This window comes from Anabrus simplex, chromosome X (genome assembly GCF_040414725.1).
Source record: "Anabrus simplex isolate iqAnaSimp1 chromosome X, ASM4041472v1, whole genome shotgun sequence".
Lineage (NCBI taxonomy): Eukaryota > Metazoa > Arthropoda > Insecta > Orthoptera > Tettigoniidae > Anabrus > Anabrus simplex.
In genome coordinates this window covers 203246669-203266361 of record NC_090279.1, presented here as the reverse complement: position 1 = coordinate 203266361, position 19693 = coordinate 203246669, and the positions used below count along the sequence as shown (strand labels likewise).

The 19693-nt window shown below is 40.7% G+C and overlaps 1 protein-coding gene across 1 annotated transcript in view; it reads right to left on the bottom strand.

Moving 5' to 3' along the window:
- The window catches only part of Rph (Rabphilin), a 180355-nt gene that overhangs the window by 39081 nt on the left and 121581 nt on the right, over positions 1–19693 (bottom strand). The window contains exons 6-8 of the mRNA XM_068230981.1: positions 12658–12739; positions 8345–8511; positions 5229–5418 (exon numbers count right to left, since the gene is read on the bottom strand). Of these exons, the coding sequence (XP_068087082.1) occupies positions 5229–5418; positions 8345–8511; positions 12658–12739 (439 nt within the window). The remainder of the gene's footprint in view (positions 1–5228; positions 5419–8344; positions 8512–12657; positions 12740–19693) is intronic.

The window sequence follows — 19693 nt, the reverse complement described above, 5'->3', positions numbered from 1 at the left end:
TAGTTGCGTTGAGCCAATACGGGACAAAATATGAGATTTATAAGCTCCAAGTTTATCTTGCCAGTTTTTGGATGATAATAACATTTCTGTATTTAGTCTTTCTCTAACCACTGAGGGATCTAATGTTATATCTCCTGTAGATACTAATGGTAAGGATGATACCCCTCTATTTTATTGCAGAAAGTAACTGCTAATGTCCAGCCTGTGAATGAATTTTTGAGACAAAAGTGACCGATTTAAGTTTTCGATGGGGTATTCATAATCTCCATTACCAGTACCAATAATATTGAACAAAATACATGGAAGTTGCAAATCAGAACATCATCTCTTTTCCTCAAGCTACTTGTCCTGGAATTCTGTCGACAGTAATATGCTAGCACACCCCAGCACACTTCACCAACACCAGTTCAACACATTCGTTTGTACCATACCAATACCAGCACACATGCATCTCAGTCTTCGGTACACTCCCATAAACCACTCAAATACCATCACATCACAAGTCGCCACCCCGTTTCTTCCGCCACCTCTTCCTCTGGCTTACGCCTACCTTACTGCTGTCTTTTTTCTTCGCCTGTACCCTTCGCCCTTGTCTTGTTTGTAGTTCGCTGTCTTCTTCCAATCTTCCAGCTCTTAATGCTAAGGAGGCTATTAATGACATGTACAAAAGAAACAAATAAATATTTCAACAAAAGAAAATGAAAAGAAAGCATTGATTATTTCTACATTATAGACAAGACAACTCAAAACTCCAGCTGTAGAAATGAAGTTCCTATGCACTATTATACAGGTTGTTTCAAAAATAGGGGGCAGGACTTTGTTATGTGTAGACAGCCAAAATAGTTCATTACAACATGTGTCCGGAAATGCTTCATTTCCGAGTTATGGCCTTCACAACACTGAACTTCACCGGAACGTTTTTCTTTCCGCAGGTCATTGCCATGAAAGGAGACATTAAGACGACACACTGGCGGTTCATTCCAAGACGCTGGTTACATTCATTGTTGTGTTTGGCGTTCGTCTGTGCGTCATGTACTCAACTGACTGGAGACTGTTGAAAGAGAATCAGTTGTATCCTTATCATTTGCAACGTGTGCAGGCCCTGTCACCAACAGATTACCCTGCACGAGTTAGGTTCTTGCAGCAGTGTGGTACAAATCCGAACTTTTCTGCCTTAGTGTTATTTACAGATGAAGCACAATTCACACGAGATGGCATTAATAATTTCCACATGGGCACATGAAAACCCACAGGCAACTATCCAATGTCATCACCAGGTGTGGTTCTCCCTCAACATGTGGGCCGATATCGTTGGTGATCGATTAGTTGCACCCCGTGTACTTGTAAACAGACTTACGAGGCAGGCGTATACAAACTTCCTGGAAAACACCATACCAAATGTTTATGACGACACTCCACTGATCTGTTGTCAACACGCTCACTGCATGCTTTATGGTGCTCCTGCACAATTCAGTCATACGGCTCGCCGGTACTTGGATCGAATGTCTCCTGATTGATGGATAGGTAGAGGTGGCCCGATTCCTTGCCTCTACGCTCACCTGGTATGAACCCTCTCGATTTCTACTTGTGGGGCTATTTAAAATCATTGGTGTATTCGTCTCCGGTGCCTGATGTGGAATCACTTCGGAATTGAATTGTGGCATCGTGTGCGGACATACGCAATACTCCTGGAGTTTGGGGTCGTGTTCACAGGTCAATGAGACATCGATGTGAGGTCTGTATTCAAGCAGGAGGTGGACATTTTGAACATGTTCTGTAATGACAATGACCTGCGGAAGAAAAACGTTCCAGTGAAGGTCAGTGTTGTGAAGGCCATAACTTGGAAATGAAGCATTTCCGGACACATGTTGTAATGAACTTTTTTGATTGTCTACATATATCAAAGAATACAACAAGCAAACAGCTTCTACCAGAGTGTAAGGGGTATTTTGTGGAACCAAGATGTCCTGAAGAAATGTAAGAAAGTATTATATTCAACCTATTATGAACCCATACTGACTTATGCAGCTGGATCGTGGACTACAACAAAATGAGAGGAGAGTAGAATACAGGCAGCGGAGATGAAATTCCCAAGAGGTATCGTGGGCAAGACCAGAAAGAATAGAATTAGAAAAGAAGAGATAACAAAAAAGACAGGAATCTTGAAACTTCAAGACAGGATAGGAACAACAAAGCTAAAGTGGTACGGTCATATGATGAGAATGGGAGAAGAGAGTGTGCAAAAAAAAAAAAAAAAAAAAAAAAAAAAACTTTTTCAGAGAAGTTGACAGAAAAGAGACCATGAGGAAGACCCCCTGCCATGGCTGCTTCCTTCCACTTCCTAGGCCCTTCCTATCCCATCGTCGCCATGACATATTTGTGTCGGTGCGACGTTAAGCAAAAAAAAAAAAAAAAAAAAAAAAAGACCCCCCCCCTGAAAGAGGTGGACAGATTCAGTGTGCGTGTGCATAGAGAAGAGGGGAGGAAAACCAAAAGATGTACTTAAAAAAGGAGAAGAGGGATGGAGAGACAGGCAGCAATGGAGATTGATGACAAATACATACCTGAACTTATGTCCCGTATTTTTGAAACACCCTGTATAGAAAGACAAGATCAGGAAGAAAAAAGTCCAAGATGAGGTAGGAATAACAAACTCCCTATTACAAAGGATCCAGAAGGTAAGACTGAAGTGGTCTGCGCATGTAAAAAGAACAAGTGCAAGCAGGACTACAAGAAGGGAATATGAAATAAAAGTAAAAGGAAGAAGACCACAAGGGGCACCCAGAGAACTGGTAAAGAAAGATTTTGAGAAGAGAGGAAAGGATTAGGAGAAGATTATGAGAGAACAGTGCTTCATGGACAGATAAAGATGGAGAGGACTTGTACACCACAACCGAGAAATTGGAGATGATGATGAGAACTTGCACAGGGAAGTGTGCCGTCACCTCTTTTGTTTCTAATAGTTATGGGTGACATTGTAAAGGAGACAAAAAAAAGTACATGGGAATATGGTGATGAAGTTTTTACTATTTGCAGACGATACTGTGGTGCGGAATGTACAAGGAATGTTGTAGTTGCATGCAAACACAAGTTGGCAGGACAAGTTGGTTCAAAATTACTAATGGGCCGGGACAGGGAAGTGTTCTATCGCCAGTCCTGTTAACAATAGTAATGGATGACATCATGAGAACAGCAAAAGCAACATATGGAGGAAGAGAAATGAACATCATGTTATTTGCAGATGATATTGTGATTTGGGGAGAAGACGACATGAAGGTTCAAGAACAGTTGGATGTGGTGAATGGGAAGATCGAAGAATGTGGATTGAAGAGTAAAAGTCTTGTTATGACTAGAGGGGAGAAAGAAGGGAACGGTCAAATTAGACTTGCAGACAAGCCCCTGGAAGTAGTGGAGACTGTCATATACCTGGGGAGTGAATTATTGGAGAATGCTCGACTGGATGCTGGATTCAAGCTGGAAGCTGCTCCTATCATAGTGTAAGAAACATGTTAAGGGACAAAGATGTGCCAATGGAAGCAAAGGAAACTATGTACAAGATGTATTACGTACCCATAACAACTTACCGAACAGAAACTTGGACAGTGACGAAGAACGATGAGAGTCGAATGCAGGCAGCCGAAATGAAGTTCTTGAGGAGTATGGTACAGAAGAGTAGAAGAGACAAAATAAGGAATGAGAAAATCTGGGAAGAAATTGGGGTGGAAAAAATGAACGATAGAATAGAGAAGAGCCAACTAAGATGGTTTGGGCACATAAAGCGAATGAGTGATGAAAGAATGCCAAAAAAGGTGATGGAAATGCAAGTGCAAGGAAGGAGAGGCCGTGGAAGACCACGATTGAGATGGAAGGATACAATTCAACGCAGTATTATAGAAAGAAACCTGGACTGGGACACAGTGTTGGAGGAGGAGTGGTGGAAAGACCGAAGAAAGTGGAGAGAACCATATTTTCCCCTACCCGGCTACAGCTGGATAATGACAAATGATGATGATGATGATGATGATGATTGTGGTGCACAGAATGAACAGCAAAGAAGTAAAGGAACAACTTGATGCACTGAACGAGAAAATTGAAAAGTATGGTATCAGAATCGGTGCAGAGAAAAGGAAATTATTATTATTATTATTATTATTTACAATTGGTTTTATTTCACACAGCTAGCACCAAAAATGAGTACCAGGTTAATTCCTGGGAGCAAAGGCTGCCGGGTGCAGAGCTAACCACTCTACCCCATTAAGTGGCGAGGCTACCGATAGTGGAAACCTTTACCTTCCACCCCTCTCCAAGGGCCTGCATGGAGATGACTGCTTTATTTAGCTAAAAACTATCAACTATGAAATATCGCCCGGCTAGTGGCCATGATTGTCAAGGCTACAATGTCTGACATTGTGGTTAGAGAGTTTGATTCCAGTTCGTTGGAAAAATGTTCACCATCAGAATGTTTGGCTGGCAGGATAGAGAGGTCGTGGTATACAATTTCTAACCACCAGATTGCTTGCCAAAAGCCTGGATTAAATTCCAAACCTCTCCACAGCGCTGATATGGAGTGAGGACATATGGCGCTGGTGATGGTGATTTGTCCGTCAGATGGTGATGTTAAGCCTCGAGCAGGAGTAGGCTACGTGCCGATGCTAGGTTTCACCTTCTCCCTACATCATCATCATTCTAAATCAGTGCCTCTTGAACGTCTAAAATCTCACGCATGCAAAACGAGGTGCAGAGATTCTGTGCACTCCGCATCGGTCCGACTCGGCTCGGTTCGGACTAGCGTTTTTTTCTTGGATGACTCGGCTAAGCTCGGCTCAACTCGGCTCGGATGGTGGAGGGCTGCAGAGTGAGTGAGGAATGATGAAACAGGCAGTGCGAGAGAGACAGTGCTATTGCTCAAAACCCAGGAGTGGGGGTCTGCACTCTGGTCAAGCTGGTGAAGTCGTCTTATGCACCCTGAGAGGCCCTGTTCTAAACCCAGACACTATTGGCAGTAAAAAATCATATACAAAATAAAAAATCCTCTTAAACAGAAGATTTTCAATCTTAAGAAGCCTCATTTTAGATTTTTAAACCTAAAAATCTGGGATTTATTAACGAAAATGGCTGGATGACTCTAAGAGAGATATGATAGCGACTAAAACCTTCATCTATTCTCGACACTTATACTATACATGCAATTATGATCACAAGGATTAGTTCCTAGGAGAAAGACTTACATGTGACCGAGATGTTGTTGTGGATGTTGTTGCTGCTGATGCTGTTGTTGATACTGTTGTTGTTGTGGTTGTTGCTGTAAGTGGAGAGGACTTGTGTTGTCTAACATCTCTGTCTCCCCGCTGCATGGTTCCTGCAGGCTGGAGCTGGGAGTTCTTCCTCCTGACTCCAGGCTCTCTCGGAAGTACGCTGCTAAATTCATACACAGATAGTAAAACAAACAGACAAACAAACAAACAGATTGTAAAATATATCACAACGTTTGGAATATTGTTTGCCAGACAGGCTCACAGTCAGAAGCAGCGATTAGGGGGATGAGTATGGGGGAGGGGTGGCAGTTTCCCTCCCCCCCCCACTTTGTACAGAAAACGTTACATTTTTATTCCAATTTAGCCGGCTGAAACTAGGAATTATACAAATTATTTTAAAAAAAGCAATTTTAATATCAGTAGCGGAAATACGCAGAAAATGTTGTTCGTCACAGCTAACCGATTTGTATAGCACTACAGCAAGTAGTGGACACTTTGCAGGTGCTGTGAGGAAGGGTGGTAGCCAAGGTCATGGACACAGGTATGATTCACCTGCTTATCGCACGCATTCGTCAGTCTCTTTAGTGTCTGTTAGTTTCTTAGTGTGTAGTCAAATTTTGAATTGCCATACTTCTATTTAATTGTGATTTGGCAAGAGTTTTATTGTGTGGTATTGAATCAAAATCTTTAAAAAACTATTATTACCGCACTTAAGTTAGTAAACTATCAACCTTTACCTCTGTCGAAATTCGCTCAGAGAGCATTAAAAAATTTACCACTTTATAGCTTTTTTCTTCAGTTTTTATGTATAAACCCTGCTCCCTGTCTGCTAACTTCCACAAACCTGGGTACTTTTTCTTGTCTGTAAATTCTTTTTACCCTCCCACTTCTAATTCTATCGCCGTTACTGCTCATAATTACCAATGGGCAGACTGGGGAAGTGGACTACTCTAGAGGTTGCAGAATTTAAGTTTTAGCCTTTGGCTCTGCGAAACAATGATTATTAATCAGTGTTCTGAAAGCAGATCGGTTCTTCACACTTTTCTGGTTGATGTTGATTTCTTGAAGATCTGATTCTATTTCATTTAGCCTGTTGTTCTTGACTTTCAGTCTGAGGGCAAGATTTAGAATTCTTTCGGTCAGTTTATGATTGTTTATTCTGAGATCTGTGATTATAGAATTTCAACCTCCTTTTCCTGATAGTATCTCAGATATTTTCATTATGGCAATGAATTTCATGAGATTTCCTTTTCATCCATTCTGTGCATTGGGCCAAAAATTTTCTGTAAAATTTTTCTTTTTTGCTTTTCTTTATCTTTTACGAGTGATCTACCGCCAATGATTAAGGTTACCAATATAAATGGTCCGTTATTGGACATTCAGGACAAATATTTCAGATTCCCTATGGGAATCAACATCTATATCAAATGATTAAGGTTTGCGATGCGTATAATGTTTCAGGTTCTATTACTGTATTCTAATGTCTTAGTTTTGTTTTCTGAGATAATGATTTTTTGTTATATGTGTTCCAAGTGATTCGATATGCTTTCTGTAATTTAGTAATTCTCTCTTTATTTGCTTCATGATTTAATACAGAACGTTGAATGATTTCTTCAAGGTATTTGAATTTATTTACGTGGGAAATTTGTCTAAATTTAGTCATCATAGCTTGCCCATCTAGAAATCCATTATTATTGTTATTGTTGTTATTATTATTGTTATTATTCTTGTTTCGTTTTGGCCAACTAAGGACCGCGTCATTTCAGCTGTTTCCTTTGAGCGTTAATGTTGGTCCAGTATTCCTTCATTTGTATATGGTGTTGCTCCTTTCGCTCTTTCATCCATGCCTTTCCAGTTTTCAGCTTCGGCTTTGGTTGGAAACTCTGATATTCTTGGAGTTTTTTCTAAAGTGGGTCATGCTCTTGGATATCTTCAAATGAGATCCCAGTTTCCTGCAGATCTTTCTGTACCTCACTGAACCATGGCCCCTTTGCTTTTTTCTCTTGGAGGAAAGTGAAACTGAGGTTGGTTAACCGTGTTGACTTCATTCGGGCCATGTGTCCATAAAAGGTAATCCTCCGTTTTTGCATCACGTTGGTTATTTTCTCCACATGCGAGTACAACTCCTGGTTGTGCCGTCTCCTAAACTCACCATTGTCTTTGACTGGACCTAAGATTTTCCTCAAAATCTTTCTTTCCTTGGCCTCCAATTTCTCCATCATACCTTTTTTGTTCATGGCGAGACATGCCGCTGCATGTAGAGCCTCTGGCCGGATGACAGTGCAATAGTGTTTGATTTTTGCACTCAGAGATATAGATCTTTTGTTATAGACATTTTTAGTCAGATGGTAAGCCATTTCCATTTTATTCATGCGTGAAGCAAAGGCTTCTTTTTCGGACATGTTAGGTTCTGTCCATTCACCAAGAACTGGACTGATTGGGAAGGGAGAAGAAATGACGGCAGAGTCCTGCCAGAGTAAAATGTCATGAAGTGCCACTGGATCTGACAGATTTAAGTAGACAATGTTTGTCCAACCCTTGTCCCGTTTCCCTACGGGGTCGGGTATGAGGTGAGATGAATTTGTCGTGGCGGTTTTTTATGACCGGATGCCCTTCCTGACGTCAACCTCATCAGAGGAGTTAATGAGAGATGAAATGAATGACGTGATATATGATAGTAGGGAGAGGGTGAAACCCGGTGCCGGCACATTGCCTACTCCTGTCGAATAGCACCAAGGGGTCTGCTCAAGGCTTAACGTCCCCATCCGACGGACGAATCACCATCAACAGCGTCATATGCCCTCACTCCATATGAGCACTGCGGAGAGGTTTGGAATTTAATCCAGGCTTTTGGCACGCAATCTAGTGATTAGAAATTGTATACCACCACCTCCCCTACCCTGCCGGCCAACATTCTGATGGTGAAAATTTTTTCCACCAACGGGACTCGAACCGGCTAACCTCGGTGTTAGACCGTTTTTAGACTTCAGCGCCTTAACGATCATGGCCACCAGGCGGGCTAGATTTAAGTAGACAATGGTGCATCTAAAATAATACACAGTACATACAATTACACTGGAACTACTTACCCGGCCGTTCCCCGTCGCTGGCTAGGGGCAGGTCCGGCACGTCCTGGTCGCTAGGTAATGAAAGAGATAAGGAGTCTGAACGCTGTGTAGCAGGACCCGGGGAGGTAGCGCCAGCACCCTGAGGCTGCTTCACGTCGAAGGTCACGCTTGCCTGACGGACGGCTGAACTACGAATAAACCCATACATTGTTTGAAAAGGTCTGGCTCTACGCACATTCACGTGAACTGTACTGCAGGTATGTCAAGGCTGTCGACTCTCAGTATGCACATGTCTACTAAACAAACTACAGCATTTATTTTACAACAAGGAGCACAGGAACAGGATGATGACAGTATAAAATAAACTTTCTTTGCATTTTGACTGATTTTTTTTATTCATGGAAAGATATACTGGGTGCATCTACTGTATTTCTCTGAATCCAAGACGGCGTTTTTCCACCCCAGAATCTCAATCTCGTGGAAAATCAAGGGTCGTCTTGCATTCGCAACCTAACAGTAATGAATACCACTGGGAGCTACCACAGTAACCACCCCGCAAACGCGTACGTGCACACACACAAAATCAACGCCTGCCAGTGGCGTATACTGAGGGCTAACAAGGCTATCAATGAAGCCCAAACCTCAAATGCGAATAATGGAAATCTAAAGCACATTATAATGTAAGCATCTAACACATTGTTCCATTTACAAACCTTGAATGCAATGAGAAAAAACGCCGCACGCATTTCTGAAAACAAGGCTTCGGAGACTGATATTGCAGCCCAGACTCTCGCCCTTTCCCCTCGACTCACACATGCGGCTTGTTGCTGTATGCCTGATAGGCGCGGGGACGGCAGTGGATAGGTGTGCTAGATTTTGGTCCGTCAGATCGCCACTGCTAACTATCAACCACGCGTTCCTCATTGTATATACTTCCTCACCTCATCCTTCTGACTTAATTAAATAGATAAGAGTGCCGGTATTTCACTCCTGTTTACTTCTACAGCCTTGTACGAAGACAGTGCAAGGCTGCTGTTATAGGAGTAATACAGTCTATAAAAATAGGTAGATCTGCTAAAATGAAATGCATCTTTCAGGTTTAGTGTTCTCTTTTGTTGGTTGGAGTCGAACCTATGATCATGGGTTGGACAGTTAACCAGTGAACGATGGGTATGACCGCTGTAAAATTCAACATTATTATTATTATTATTATTATTATTATTATTATTATTATTCTGCATGACATCTATATATGCTTGGTGGTGACCTAATGAGGATAAAATGAATGGCGAAGATGTCATAAACACCCAGTCCCCAAGCCAGGAGAATAAACAGTATGAGAGGGTTGATTCTGAAAATTGAACCGGGTCCATCGGACCAAAGGCAAGCATTCTATCAATTTAGCCACAAAGCCGGACTTCAGTTTGCTAAATCTTTGGCTACTATCTCCACTGATCAGGTGTTGAGTATTGGCAGTGGCGGAGGCCAGGGCAGTAGCTTGTGAAGCAGCCTCGACAATACAGCAGGCTTCTCCGTTGGCTATTGGCTGCAGCTCAAAACGTTTAAGGCTTGACGTTCACTAAACCAACTATCGAAAAGGGGTAACCTAAGTCTAGTGGTAGCCCACATCTTGATCCCAGCATATGCTACTGATGCCCGCCTCTTCACTATGCATCACTAGTTGGTTGTACAGTGCCGCAGAAATGAAGAATAATTCTGCAGCTGCAAGAAAATATGCCATGGGCGTAACTAAAACCAGCGTTCGGCATTAGTGTGAAGAAAAAGATAGCTTAAAAAAATGCATACTGTACAAAAAAATGCATTCGGTGGCCCACAACCAGGATACTTTAAAGAAGTCGAAGATGAAATTGTGATCTGACCTTCAATGTCCACATCGTTATTAGGCCTGTACATCGCTAGCCGCTGTAGTCGGCTAAACCCGGCAAGCGAGATGTACGTGTAGGGGCAGCCGGTTGTACCTGACGCTGAGTAAAAGTAACAGTTTTATTGACAGCAGGAATATTTTCCTGGTGGATCATTGTATTGTAGAGATGTGTGGAACAGGTATTGCTGGCAAATTTTCAACGGGTATTCTTTGATATTGAAAAAAAAAAACCACTGCCTCCCTAGAACTTGTTTTCCAGTCTTTGACCAGGTCAGGGATGTAATGAATGAATCATGTATAGGCTATTAGTATGTTGGGGTCGCCACTTTCTTTGATATTATGATACCAATTTTAAGTTAATCGTTATTAAACCTGCGGAAATAAGGAATAATTGTGAAGCCATAAAAAAATACGGCATAACTAAATCTAATGTACGGTGCTGGCGTGGAGAGAAAGATAGTCTCAGAATACGTACTGTACAAGAAAGGCATTTACATGATTTTACAAAGCACATTTTTAGGACTAATTTAATTTTTCTGAAAAAAAAAAAAAAAAAAGGTGGGGGTCATTTTGCATTCAACGTCGTCTTGGATTCGGAGAAATAAGGTAAATTCCTATTACACACATTGAGGGCTTGTACAGGAAACCAAGACGATAACATTTTTTATAGGAACCCATGAGTGGAAGCATTCTGTTTCCCTCCTACATGTAAAACTTATCCCACGTCTGCAGTCACAGTGAACAAACAGAGTACGTACATTGTTGTTGGAATGCTTCTGCGCCAACTTACAAGAACGCCATCATGGTGATGTCTTAAGGTCACCAATGCTTTGCAACAGAAAGGGTGGCAAGTGCACAAAAAATCCCATGCTTTGCCTCAGGTGGGTCTAGTAGAAGAGTTGATCTTATTGCATATTCTAACACCTCTAAGTATGGCATAATAACTGACTCTTCTGTCTGATTCGAGGTTGGTCTTCAAGAAGCTGAGGCGGATAAGGAAAAAGAAAATAGTATATATGAACCTACTGTCAGTTATTTAAAATACAGATATAAGCTCAAATGCAATAGGTCTACTAATAGGAGCACGAGGTGCTATGACCCATTTTTTTGAGGAATTTAGGAAAAAATATCACATTCCAACTTCCGTACGAGATGAGATAGTCGCCATAGTCCTAAAGAAGAGTTGTCAAATTCTGAATTGCCATCTTAATCCACACTTCTATGTGTTGTTTGGAAATTTATATCGTATTATTACATTATTTAGTTTATTTTCCGGGTTGAACCATGTTGTTGTTATCTGTACAGTATGTACAGTTTGCCGACGTTTCAAATGCATTGCAGTATTCTTTTTCAAGGCGACTGAAATACCCCTACTTGATCCGAGGTAACCAGTAATTGCTGCCTGGGAGACTGGTTACCTCGGATCGAGTAGGGGTATTTCAGTCGCCTTAAAAAAAAGAATATTGCAATGTATTCAGAACATCGGCAAACTGTATGTAACTGCAGTCGCTTAAGTGCGGCCAGTATCCAGTATTCGGGAGATAGTAGGTTCGAACCCCACTATCGGCAGCCCTGAAGGTGGTTTTCCGTGGTTTCCCATTTTCACACCAGGAAAATGCTGGGGCTGTACCTTAATTAAGGCCACAGCCGCTTCCTTCCCACTACTAGCCCTTTCCTATGTCATCGTCGCCATAAGACCTATCTGTGTCGGTGCGACGTAAAACAACTAGCAAAAAAAAAAAAAAAAAACCCTGTATGTAATGTACAGATAACAACAACATGGTTCAACCCGGAAAATAAACTAAATAATTCTACACACTATGGAAGCTTCACCTCTAAGGTATTATTACATGGTCACCAAGCAGCAAGGTGTCGCCTCAGATCCCACAAGAGCTTCCTTGCTTGGACTCTGCTGCTGGAGGGAACTCGTCTTAACAGATGGAGGAGCTCACTGCCCACAGACAGAACTAGCTCCTGGCGCCGACTCACCTTACCTTGTATGGAGGTCCCTCGACCACTTAAGAGTGGGCGTCCCTCGATCCAGGACCAACCTGAAGAAAGGGGGAGATCCTTCCAGCAAATGCAGGCACCTCATCTGAACTGAATGTGGTGCTGAACAAGACCCAAGCCACCTACTTATCTGTCCCCTCCTGGACAACCCATTCACATCAGAAGATGTTTTTAGAGGAAACAACAAGGCTATCACAGCTGCACAATTTTGGAAATGCTGACCGGATACGAAAATGAATGAATTTTTAATATTGTAATTGTAATGTTTAATATTACTGTCTTGTGGGTATACTGAGTCCTTTAGAGCTACCTCTATTAGGAGGCAGTTATGTAATGAAATAATTACTCTTAATCCACATATCAGATATGTCGGCGCATTCTACTAGACAGTCTTTGACATGCCTGCTGTACCGTGTCCTCTCAGCGGAGAGGCACTTACCCGTTCGCTTGGTTGTGTCTGGAACGTCGAGTCAGCTCATCTTCACTGCTACTCTCTTCTTCCTCGCCACGACTTGTGGACACTGAAACACCAACATTAGTTGATGAGTTTGGCAGGAAAATACGTGAAACAAAGTTCTATTTGCAACAATAACAACATTACAAGAAATGAAATTCATATTTCAAAGTCCGTATTGACTGTAATATCTAACTTAAAGTATAGAATTTCAACCTATTCAATACTACATAATGTAATCTTATAGATTACTTAACATATTATGTACCGGAATTTTTTAAATGTACATGTTTTGGCTCTGTTAGGCATCGTCACCATTATAAAGGACATAGAAATGAGTGTACATTATTAACCCAAATGCACCTGTAAGCAGACTGGTACACGCTCTGTCTTACGGGGCAAATATCCATAAATGTAGTGGTCCGCACTCGTAACCCCATTAGAGTATTGGTAAAGCGTTGGAGAAAGGAAGAAACACAACAATGGCTGAGGGCTTACTCATTCTTATGTGGCTCCTATTTATTTTATACTGCTTTAGCAAAAACAGTGGAGAAAGGAAGAATTAGAACAGCAGCTGAGGGCTTACTCGATCATACATGGCTTCTTTTTCCTTCTTTTATCATCCTTTTCTTCTTTCTCTTATTTTCTTCTCCTGCGTTAAGAAAAGCAGTGAAAAGAAAAAGAGCAGTTGCTGATTATTTGATTCAAGAACTGAAAAAAATCCAAAGAAAACAGGTCAATTTGTCCTGGGTGATTTCCAACAAAAGAGTAGCGTAACAAAAATGTTGCAAAGCTTCGCCTGGGAAGACTTGGGAGAAAGAAGATGAGCTGCTCGACTAAGTGGTATGTTACAGTTTACAAACTTCATCATATAGATCCATATTGATACAGTTTAAATTAAGAACTAGTGTGTGAGGTTTAAAGGTCCACCCAGTCAATACACTTCAGTTTACAAGTGAAAACTATTTAAGATAAAAATACATTAAACATACTTTGGAACATGTTTAGTTTCATTTGAGACTTCTTCAGCCATATAATGTCTCGTAGCAGATTACAAAGCTCATTGTTGCTGTCTAATAATTTAAAAATGGAAGAACCCATGTCCTTTATGAACTGTTTGAGAATACACTAAAGGCAAAATATGCACACTATTTACATAAGTGATGAACAATTTCATGTAAATAATGTGTATATTTTTGATTTAGTGTATTCTCAAACAGTTCATAAAGGACATGGGTTCTTTGAGTTTTAAATTATTAGACAGCAACAATGAACATTGTAATCTGCTACGAGACGTTATGGCTGGAGAAGTCTCAAACAAGATGAAACATGTTCCAAAGTATGTTTAATATATTTTTATATTAAATAGTTTTCACTTGTAAAGTGAAGTGTATTGATTAGGTGGACCTTTAAACCTAACACTAGTTCTTAATTTAAGTGGTATGTTCCGAGTTGTCAGTGGAGAGATGGCGTGGAATGACATCAGTAAACAAATAAGTTTGAGTGGTGTCTTTAAAAGTGAAAAGGATCACAATATGAAGATAAAGTTGGAATTCAAGAGGACAAATTGGGGTAAACATTTGTTTATAGGAAGGGGAATTAGGGATTGGAATAACTTACCACGGGAAATATTCAATAAATATCCAATTTCTTTGAAATCATCTAAGAAAAGGCTAGGAAAACAACAGATAGGGAATATGCCACCTGGGCGACTGCCCTAAATGCAGATCAGGATTGATTGGGAAAAAAAAAAAAAAAAAAAAAAAAAAAAAAAAAAAAAAAAAAAAAAAATCATTGAGGGGTTACTTGATCAAATATGGCTCATTCTTTTCCTTCTTATTTTCTTCTTCTTCTTTCCTTCTCCCTTAGGAAAAGCAGCTCAGCTTGTAGGATTTCAGCAAGATATAGCAGATATCCTGGATTCAGGAGGTCAATTGGACTGTATTGCGATTGGCCTGTCTAAGGCATTTTATAGGGTAGATCATGGAAGACTACTGGCAAAAATGAGTGCTATTGGACTAGAAAAAAGAGTGACTGAATGGGTGGCTATATTTCTAGAAAATAGAACTCGGAGAATTAGAGTAGGCGAAGCTTTATGTGACCCTGTAAAAATTAAGAGGGGAATTCCTCAAGGCAGTATTATTGGACCTTTATGTTTTCTTATATATATATATATATATATGTGTAAAGAAGTGGAATCAGAGATAAGGCTGTTTGCAGATGATCTTATTTTGTACAGAGTAATATATAAGTTACAAGATTGTGAGCGGCTGCAGGGTGACCTCGATAGTGTTGTGAGATGGACAGCAGGCAATGGTATGTTGATAAACGGGGTTAAAAGTCAGGTTGTGAGTTTCACAAATAGGAAAAGTCCTCTCAGTTTTAATTAAAGTGTTGATGGGGTGAAAGTTCCTTTTGGGGATCATTGTAAGTACCTACGTGTTAATATAAGAAAAGACCTTCATTGGGGTAATCACATAAATATGATTGTTAATAAAGGGTACAGATCTCTGCACATGGTTATGAGGGTATTAGGGGTTGTAGTAAGGATGTAAAGGAGAGGGAATACAAGTTTCTGGTAAGACCCCAACTAGAGTATGGGACCCTCACCAGGATTACGTGATTCATGAACTGGAAAAAATCCAAAGAAAAGCAGCTCGATTTGTTCTGGGTGATTTCCGACAAAAAAGTAGCGTTACAAAAATGTTGCAAAGTTTGGGCTGGGAAGACTTAGAAGAAAGGAGACGAGCTGCTCGAGTAAGTGGTATGTCAGATCAAAAATTAGATGGATGGCTTTTCCGGCGTTTGCTCTATTAACCAGCGTTTCGTCTTAGGTCTGACACTAGACTCTTCAGAGTGGGATGTGTCAGACCCTACCCACTGACGCTGGGGTGTATGCAGGTGAACTTATCAGAAGCTTATTTATGAAGCACAGTCTGATAACTGCATACGGGAGATAAAACTCCACAATGGAATTAATGCCCGCCTAGCAATTCCAAATGGAAATTCTAAGTTCCCATGGAGGGAATTAGATTCTTTTCCACCAATAGAGCATATCAAAAATCAGATCAAATATTAGATGGATGGCTTTTCCGACGAAACGCTGGTTAATAGAGCAAACGCCGGAAAAGCCATCCATCTAATTTTTGATCTGATTTTTGATATGCTCTATTGGTGGAAAAGAATCTAATTCCTTCCATGGGAACTTAGAATTTCTAAGTGGTATGTTCCGAGCTGTCACTAGAGAGATGGTGTGGGAGGGCATCAGTAGACGAATAAATTTGAGTGGTGTCTTTAAAAGTAGGAAACATGACAATATGAAGATAAAGTTGGAATTCAAGAGGACAAATTGGGGAAAATATTCATTTATAGGAAGGGGAGTTAGGGATTGGAATAACTTACCAAGGGAAATGTTCAATAATTTTCCAATTTCTTTGCAATCATTTAAGAAAAGGCTAGAAAAACAACACATAGGGAATCTGCCACCTGGTTGACTGCCGTAAATGCAGATCAGTATTGATTGATTGATTGATTGATTGATTGATTGATTGATTGATTGATTGATTGAAAAAGAAGGAAAAATAACATTTGGTGAGGGGTTACTCTATCCTTCTTATTCCTCTTATTCTCTTAAAAAGAAAAAACAAGGAGAAAGGAAAAGAACACACCGAATCAAATATAACATGTTATTATTTTTCTTTAGGACAAGCGGCAGATAAAGACAGAAAGGAACAGTTGCTGACGGTTTACTTCATCAAATAATATGGCTCCTTGTTTTTATTTTTTCTTCTAATTTCTTCTTCTTTAGGAAAAGTAGTGGGAAAAAAAAAAAAGAGTTGTTGGGGGCTAAGTGGATCAAAAATGTCATCTTTTTCTTATTACAATACCTCATTCATTGCAGATAAGGCTATTTCGGGCTTGGCCGTCGCATTTCGGAACAGTCCTGGTGAAGGCATTTTGACCCCAGTCTATGAGACCGACGCTGCACACTAGAAATCTGGCAGATTCTTATCAATGTCAGTGAACATGGCAGCTGGGTGCATATGGGTTAATCTATAAAGTCTGTTACAGTGAGATAGCGGCCGCGGTCTAGAAAGCTAAGAATAACGGCCGAGAGGATTCATCGTGCGGACCACATGACACCCATAATCTGCAGGCCTTCGGGCTGAGCAGCGGTCGCTTGGAAGGCCATGGCCAATCGGGGCTGTTGCGCCATGGGGTTTCGTTTAAAAAAAAATCAGCATTCCAATTTCCATATTGACTATATCAAGTTTACAAACCACTATTCTCATCATTATTCCGTATTGAAAATAGCTAATCACAAAGTTTACGCAACGAGTAATACCACCTATTCAATACAATTTATTCCACTATTGTGTGGTCAAATACACATAGAAATTACCAGAATTTTAAAGGTACATGTTTTGCCCACTATTTATTGGGCATCATCAGCCTCTTTCAATCTTAAAACACACACTGGTCTGAGGAATCTTAACAATTTACATAAAACGTATTGACGAACACTTACATGTGTTGATACTGTGGTTGCATAATGATTACAGCACAAAAAATATTGAATAAAATAAGTACACATACTAAAATCACTTTGAAAGATTAAAACATTCATCTAAAAGTAATTGTGTCACATTGTATTTTAAAAATAATCCAGTTCTGACAATGAAATGGATCGTTTTGATAAAAAGCTTGAACAATATATATCATGCCTGGGGAACAGATTATCAAAACTAAGGCTTCCCAGGATAAGTATAATACAGTTAAAAGATACAGTATTTGATGAAGTTGAAGTCTAATATTTAAAATTAGGATGAAAATACGTAGTCAAATTGGAGGCGGTATAGATTAAGACATCTTGGAATGTTGGATAAAATTCGTAGTATGTCGAGAAGCAGTAAAAAACATTGAAGAATTTGTTGAAAATGCTGCTAAAATTATGCAAATAAAAGAGGGTAGGTCAAATGACAATTTCATGTAACCAGAAAATGCCTCGTGTAGACATGGATGTCCATAGTTAACAATGTTGTCATTCCATTCTCAAGATGTAACGTATGTCCTAATGTATCTGCAGCGTTTTCGAGGAAATAGGATTGAAGTTTTCATGTTCCGGAGCTGAAGTTCAAAGTAAACTTCATAACTTAAGGAATCAGGTAAGTTAAGTCTGTTTAATAAAGGTGAATTAAGAGTAAATTGTTAGTTATTATTTTATCATAATCACACCAATTTGCATGGAAATAAATACCTACCTATATGGTAATGATTGTAGCCTGGTTATTATAATAATAAGTATATTATATAATACATTATAAACAATATTTAAATTAATATATAATGTGATGCTCTCTATTGTTTAAGGTATCTCAACAATTGAAAAAAATGAAAAACAGAAAAAGCGGTAGCAGGACAGATGACAATTACCAAAGTAGATTTTTCTTTCTTTACAGGGAATAATCACAGCTGCTGCGACTTGTCAGTAGTAGTGTGATGACATTTCGACTACTCTCCACAAACTACAGGTGCACAAGTGTACAGGATGTGACGAGAACTCGTGAAAGCTATCTTGGAGAGGGACTCGCCGGGTACTGTCGATAGTTATTCGGGCGGAAATTAACTCTCAAATGGACAACAATCTGAGAGCGGATATTGAAAGTTACTCTCCCAGTTAATCTCAAATGGAAACCCACCCTTAAAGTTTCCAGGACATGTATCGCCAATCTCAGCAGTGCATAGTTATGGGAGGGGACTATTTCGAAGGACAGTAAGGTCACTGTCATGCATTGTTCATCTATGTTGATAGTACAGGACTATTCACCGAACTTTGTCACCGGTTGTATTCGCTGTTGTGAGTATCGTCCTGCTGTTGAATACTGTTGAGCTGTTGCTGTTTAGTTCTGGAGAGAGAGGCAGGCTGCCTGCCCTCGACTGCAATGCTGCGAGCCTCTGCACACCCAGTGTTCATGCTCATAAGCGGCGCTCAGTAATGTTGGTAACCGCTCGCCCTTGCTCGGGCGTGAAAATGTAGCATCGTACGCCTCTCGTACGGTCCTGCCGACCTCGGCAGCGGTCGAAGTGGAGATGTGACGATGGATGGTGAAGGGACCCGATCCCTAGTGAAGGCACGCCCGGCCGGGTGAGAGCCCGTTCTCGGCGGCCTATGAAATTTTAGTTGGCGGCCACTCGGCCGGCCAACGGAGCAAAGCAAGTCTGTGTCCCGCAGGCCGCACTCGTCGGCGGCGGGCTACGACGCTCGGTTTCGGCTCTCGAGCCAGCCAGCTCCCTGGTTGATCCTGCCAGTAGTCATATGCTTGTCTCATGCATGTCTCAGTGCAAGCCAAATTAAGGTGAAACCGCGAATGACTCATTAAATCAGTTATGGTTCCTTAGATCGTACCACTTTACTTGGATAACTCTGGTAATTCTAGAGCTAATACATGCAAAACCCACCCTTAAAGTTTCCAGGACATGTATCGCCAATCTCAGCAGTGCATAGTTATGGGAGGGGACTATTTCGAAGGACAGTAAGGTCACTGTCGTGCATTGTTCATCTATGTTGATAGTACAGGACTATTCACCGAACTTTGTCACCGGTTGTATTCGCTGTTGTGAGTATCGTCCTGCTGTTGAATACTGTTGAGCTGTTGCTGTTTAGTACTGGACTGGCTCTGGAGTCGAACCAAGGAGTAGTCATCGAATGTCGTGTAGCCAGTGGCGCTAGCTGTCTGCACGCAGTTGCTGTGTACGGTGACTGGACTCGGAGAAGTGGAAGTTAAGGTGTGCCCGTGAATAGGATTAGAGCTTCCTTCAGATAAAAGCTGTTCGGCTAGAGTCCTGCTCTGGGAGACTTATAAATAGACATCAGCTATCAAGTGTGGCCGTTCGTGGTTGTTTTATTTGTAAGATTATATTTGAACTTGTGTGTTTGACAGACTGTTCATTGAATGTGACAAGTAAAACACGAATTATAACTAACTCAGAAAGAAAGAGAATAGAAGCTTTTGAAATGTGG